At 29.4% G+C, this 5,317-nt stretch overlaps 2 protein-coding genes across 2 annotated transcripts in view; both read left to right on the top strand.

The window, feature by feature from the left end:
- Nucleotides 1–275, top strand: part of LOC119676146 (variant surface antigen D-like) — a 5,824-nt gene extending 5,549 nt beyond the window's left edge. The window contains exon 3 of the mRNA XM_038087379.1: nt 222–275. Within this exon, the coding sequence (XP_037943307.1) occupies nt 222–275 (54 nt within the window). The remainder of the gene's footprint in view (nt 1–221) is intronic.
- A 1,372-nt stretch (nt 276–1,647) lies between these two features.
- LOC119676145 (dynein heavy chain 10, axonemal-like) lies at nt 1,648–4,843 on the top strand. The gene is made up of 5 exons (XM_038087378.1): nt 1,648–1,758; nt 2,223–2,967; nt 4,036–4,224; nt 4,518–4,751; nt 4,826–4,843. The coding sequence occupies exons 1-5, from the start codon at nt 1,667–1,669 to the stop codon at nt 4,841–4,843; spliced, it is 1,278 nt and encodes a 425-aa protein (XP_037943306.1). The 5' UTR covers nt 1,648–1,666.
- The last annotated feature ends 474 nt before the right edge of the window (nt 4,844–5,317 follow it).

The following is a 5,317-nucleotide window of genomic DNA, read 5'->3' as shown; positions in this document are numbered from 1 at the left end:
TTTAAGACTTTAAGAAATTCATACGCCTCCTATGGAATAAAGGATCATTCGAAATACTTAATCAATGTGGAATATTTATCCACATTTTTTTTGTTTTGCTTTTTTAATTTTCAAGCTGGCAATACCTTGACTATAACTTAAATGCTATTCGTTTTCGAAGCAACAAGAGTTAGAATTCGCAAAAATACTATGTTATTCTCCACATATTCACGTATTTGCAGTTAGTCTTATTACTGATGAAAATTCGACGAGAAACATCCTCATCATTATATTAAATGATCTCTATTGTAAATTGGTAAATGGTTAACACAATATGACTTCAATAAGAGTTTTGTTTAATATATTTCACTGAAACATTGCTGTCAAATCAGCATCCCGAAATGTATAACCCTTTTTAATAATTTAGTCATGAGTTCACTGTTTAATTAGTTATAAGTGTTTTTATGCACAATTACATCCTACAATATATACAGAAACTGAGTCAAAATCTTCTGCATTACATCTTCGATAATCTTCGAAAATACTTATACAAAATTATGATTCTTTCAAGTACGATAGTTTCGATGTATTCAAAACAAAAAGCAGATATTAATAATTGCAGGAGAGAAACTGATGAAAAGGAGAAGAAGAATTCTACTGATTATGGGATGTTAGCCGTGTTGCACGAATAAAAAATTTTTTAAAGAAAATCGTAAAATTATTTTGATCATCAATTTGCAATGTTCAGAATTTTTCTACAGAAAGCAAAATATTTATATAAAGTAGCCGGTTGACTGTAAGATAAAGGGGTCTATTAGACATTGGCTTACACGTTAGAAAAATCTTCTTAGAGATACCTAATCTTACATTTGCTTTATCTGCAAATATATAGTCTATAGATTTAGTCTATATTCTTCTATTTTAGGGGTTCTTTCGAGGAATAAAAATCGGTAATTAAGGTACATGGAAAGTTATCTGAAGGTCTGCCATTGCAACCAACTAACCCATCAGACCGATTTCTGATTTATTATTATAGATTTTAATGCAATTGCAATTTAATGCAGATAAAGTCGTTAAATAATGTAAATAAAGTCGCTTACAGTAATAAACTAAACCTGATCCTCGATTTTAATAGCAAAACTAATGATTTTTTTTTAATAATTTTTCATTTTTAATCGCAACATCTTCAGTCAGCCGTGCCTTATATTATTTTTGCGTGGAAACCCAACTCATGATTATTACTTTCTTATTTCTTTAAATATAAAGTTTTTAATTTTGTTCTTTCACTTTGTAGTGTTTATTTGGTATTTCTGTGTTATATACTTTATATCCTAATTTGCCTGAATTGAAAATTTTGTGACTGAGATAAATAAGAAAGTTTATAATAAAAGCAAATTTTTTATGGAACAGTTCTTCTTGTTTCTTAAGTCGCAAATTTCAACAAGAAAATAATTTCTTTATATTATTCCGCTTATATCTGAGAGGGACGTAAACATAATAAAAGTATTGACAAATGAAACGATGAGTAAAGAATCAAAATTAAAAAACTTCTTCAATATACTTTTTATTATTGTTGTTAAACTAAACTTTTTAAATATATTTATTATTCCTGTCTTGCGTACAATTTTTATAATATTTTGGACATTTTTCATTAAAAGCGCGAGCTGTGGGCCGTGTTGAAAACTGGATGTGCGATGTGCTCGATGAGATGCGGCGCTCGAATAGATACATTTCCAAGAAAGCCATCTACGACTTTGGAACTGATCTAAATATAGCAAGGTAAGACAAAAAAATCAAACAATTATTTTTCTTCCTTCGATTAAATGCGACACGCAGATTAAAGTTTGTTTCGTTGGTCGGCTGGAATGAGTGTGGGGATGTTAACTTCGTTTGTTATTCCATTTAGAGCTGCACATAAAAATATTTTATGATATCGAATCGAAACATGGATGAAGTCGATTTTATTGCAATCCATGAATAATTTTGTCGTCGTTGTATGCGATTTATTTTTTTTATTACTGTCAATTTCGTTGTAAACATAATATTAAATCCTCACAAGAGTGCAGTTGAGAGTGGACACATGTCGCAGGAAAGCATTTAAAGTGAGCGTGCCGCACATTTTTTATTGAAATCGAAATAAATCGATGGCAATTTACTTCATTGAGTTTTTAAGTAGCTTATACTTGTCAGTATATTCGTCTTGTTTTGTTCTTTTATTCTTATTTATTCACATTTACTTGCAGAGCGGATTGGCTTATGAACTATCAGGGCATGGTCGGTTTGGCTGGGAGTCAAGTGTGGTGGACGGCAGAGGTTGAGGAAGCATTCGACCAAGCACAGAATCATGGAAATATGCGTGCAATGAAGGACTTTCTAGAAAAGCAGAATTTTCAAATAGAGGAGCTAGTATTGAAAGTGCGTTCGAATCTTACACGTAACGACCGTCTTAAGTTCAAAACTGTCACCACAGTCGATGTTCATGCTCGCGATATTATTGAGCAATTCGTGCGTGATAATATACTTGATGCCTCCGAATTCAGTTGGGAAAGTCAATTGCGTTTTTATTGGTTAAAGTCTCTTGACAATTTATATGTGATACAATGTTCTGGTCAATTCGAATATGGTTACGAATATATGGGCTTAAATGGACGTCTAGTTATAACACCTCTAACTGATCGCATTTATTTGACTATTACCCAAGCGTTGATTATGAATTTAGGTGGTGCACCGGCTGGTCCAGCTGGTACTGGTAAAACTGAAACCACTAAGGATTTGGCTAAAGCAATGGCTTTACTGTGCGTTGTCACCAATTGCGGTGAGGGCATGGACTTCCGCGCTGTTGGTACCATATTCTCTGGCTTGATTCAGTGCGGCGCGTGGGGCTGTTTCGATGAGTTCAACCGAATTGATATATCAGTACTTAGTGTCATTTCCACTCAGCTACAAACTATACGTAGTGCATTGGTGCGCAAATTGGAACGATTTGTTGTAAGTACACATTATTTAAGTATATAAAGTAAATGTATTTTATATTATAGTTTTTTTATCTTTTATCAAACTTCATACATGGGGTAGAATACATAATTTGAAATGCGAGTATGTTTTTAAATCACTTTTATGAATAAAATTTTATGTTACCAATAACAACTGCTTGGGAACTTTTAATATATACTTCAACTTCAAACAAGTAATTTTTTTATTTGACTGAAGAACATAATTCTTTATAAAAAAATTTGATAAATATTCCTTGACAATAGAAAAATTATAAAGAATTCTAAAGTTTATTAGTCATTAATATAAATTATTAGATTAACTATTATAAATTTAAATAAATTGATCTGAGATAACAAAATTAAATTTTAACAAAATTTTCAAATTAAATTTTAATGTTGTAGGAAGAAGAAAAAATTATTTTAAAAATATGAAAGAAAATACGTGCATGTATATTAGGAGGGGTCGATTTGTTCGAGAGATAAATAAATCTTATGCAAAATAATGCTGCTAAGTTCTGGATTTAATTAGGCTTAAATAAAAGACATTTAAGTGATATATAAACAAAAAGATAAAACTGGGCTTTAAATGAATTTTCGATAGCTAAATCTTATATTGAAAAACCGGTAATACTTTTTAAGTGGTTTATGGGACATTATTTTTCGATATCTTTGGCAAATGATATTGGAATTTTATAAGCTTGTGCTAAAAATGTTTGATTCCATTTGATATAACTAAAACCAAAAGATAAATCTATTTTAAATAATGCGTGGACTCTAAATTCACTTTAGATATATGATTTCTCGGTAATTTATACACTTAATGGTTCATAGAATCATGTCTTGGTATATACTTTAAAAGGACACAAATCGATCTGACTTAATATATATAAGTATACATATATACATGTAAAAATTACTTCAAAATTTATGAATGGAATAAGTCTTAATGCTTAATAATTTTAAGTTAATTTAGTTTTGCTTAATTTTAATAATATGAACTTATGTGTATATAAACAATAATTCATAAAAAACTAAAACTCAATTTTTAAAAATAAATTTTCAGTTTGAAGGTGCAGAAATTAAACTTGATCGAAAAGTTGGCATATTTGTTACAATGAATCCCGGCTACGCTGGCAGAACTGAGTTGCCAGAATCCGTTAAAGCACTTTTCCGTCCAGTAACTTGTATTAAGCCGGATTTGGAATTGATTTGCTTAATATCACTTTTTTCTGATGGTTTTCTAACAGCAAAAGTAAGTTCAATTTAACACCAAACCACTTTTTTAATATATTCACACATTAAGAAGGAAGCACATTAAAGCGAAATACGTATCCTTGCTGATATGTTTAATTAAAATCCTTTTTCCTAATATGCCCACACTCTCACATCTATGTATATTTATGAAATAATAATAATATGCTGGTAATATATACAGTACCAAATAGTGTAAATAGTGTATATGTATGTGGAGCAAATGTAACTTCATTAATTTGGAATAGTAAAGAAAACTTCAGTAATTTAAAATAATTTTATTTAATGCTTAAGGTTTTGGCTAAGAAAATGACTGTGCTCTATAAGCTGGCTGAGGAGCAATTATCCAAACAGTGCCATTATGATTGGGGCTTACGTTCATTAAACTCTGTACTACGTATGGCGGGTGTGATGAAACGTAAATCGGAAGAGTTGCCCGAAGCTGTTGTACTTATGCGTGTACTGCGTGATATGAACTTTCCAAAATTTGTGTTTGAAGATGTGCCATTGTTTTTGGGTCTTATTCGAGTAAGTAATACAAAACTATAAAATAAAATTAAAATTTTAATTATAGAACACACTATTATCAATTGTTTATAAAGTTAACTTCAACAGCCTGAAGTTAATATTTTTAAAAATAATTATTTTAAATTAACAAATTATTTTATTTTAGCAAGCATCTTTGTAATTTATTAATAATTTTAGAAATTAGAATCTAAAAATATAACAGGTATTCTATTTTTATACAAAAAAGCATTTCGCAAAAGCAAAATTTACTTATCTTAAATCTATATTCAATTAATTACTTAGTTTAATAATTCAATTTAATTCGGTAAATGAAGATTTCAATTATAACTTCTCAAATATGCTTCATTTCCTAACATTATTACTCAGCTTTAATGTTCCGAGTGTATCTGTCAGTTACCAGCTATCAAGCAAATGTATAATCGAAGGTGGCATATATTTAATTTAAGGTACAAAGTTAGTTTTTAATATGATATGATATTAAACATATATGTTTCAACAGTAATTTATTTTCATACAGTATATTTTAATATATTTCGCTATATTACCATCTATAATTATATATACAT

This window comes from Teleopsis dalmanni, chromosome 2 (assembly GCF_002237135.1).
Source record: "Teleopsis dalmanni isolate 2A chromosome 2, ASM223713v2, whole genome shotgun sequence".
Classification (NCBI taxonomy): Eukaryota; Metazoa; Arthropoda; class Insecta; order Diptera; family Diopsidae; genus Teleopsis; species Teleopsis dalmanni.
This window is presented reverse-complemented; position numbering and strand designations above follow the sequence as displayed.

Coding starts and splice junctions, on each gene's coding strand:
- LOC119676145 (XM_038087378.1), top strand. CDS start 1,667: ATGTGCGATGTGCTCGATGAGATGCGGCGCTCGAATAGATACATTTCC. Junction 1,759..2,222: donor ACTGATCTAAATATAGCAAG/GTAAGACAAAAA, acceptor ATTTACTTGCAG/AGCGGATTGGCTTATGAACT. Junction 4,225..4,517: donor ATGGTTTTCTAACAGCAAAA/GTAAGTTCAATT, acceptor TTAATGCTTAAG/GTTTTGGCTAAGAAAATGAC.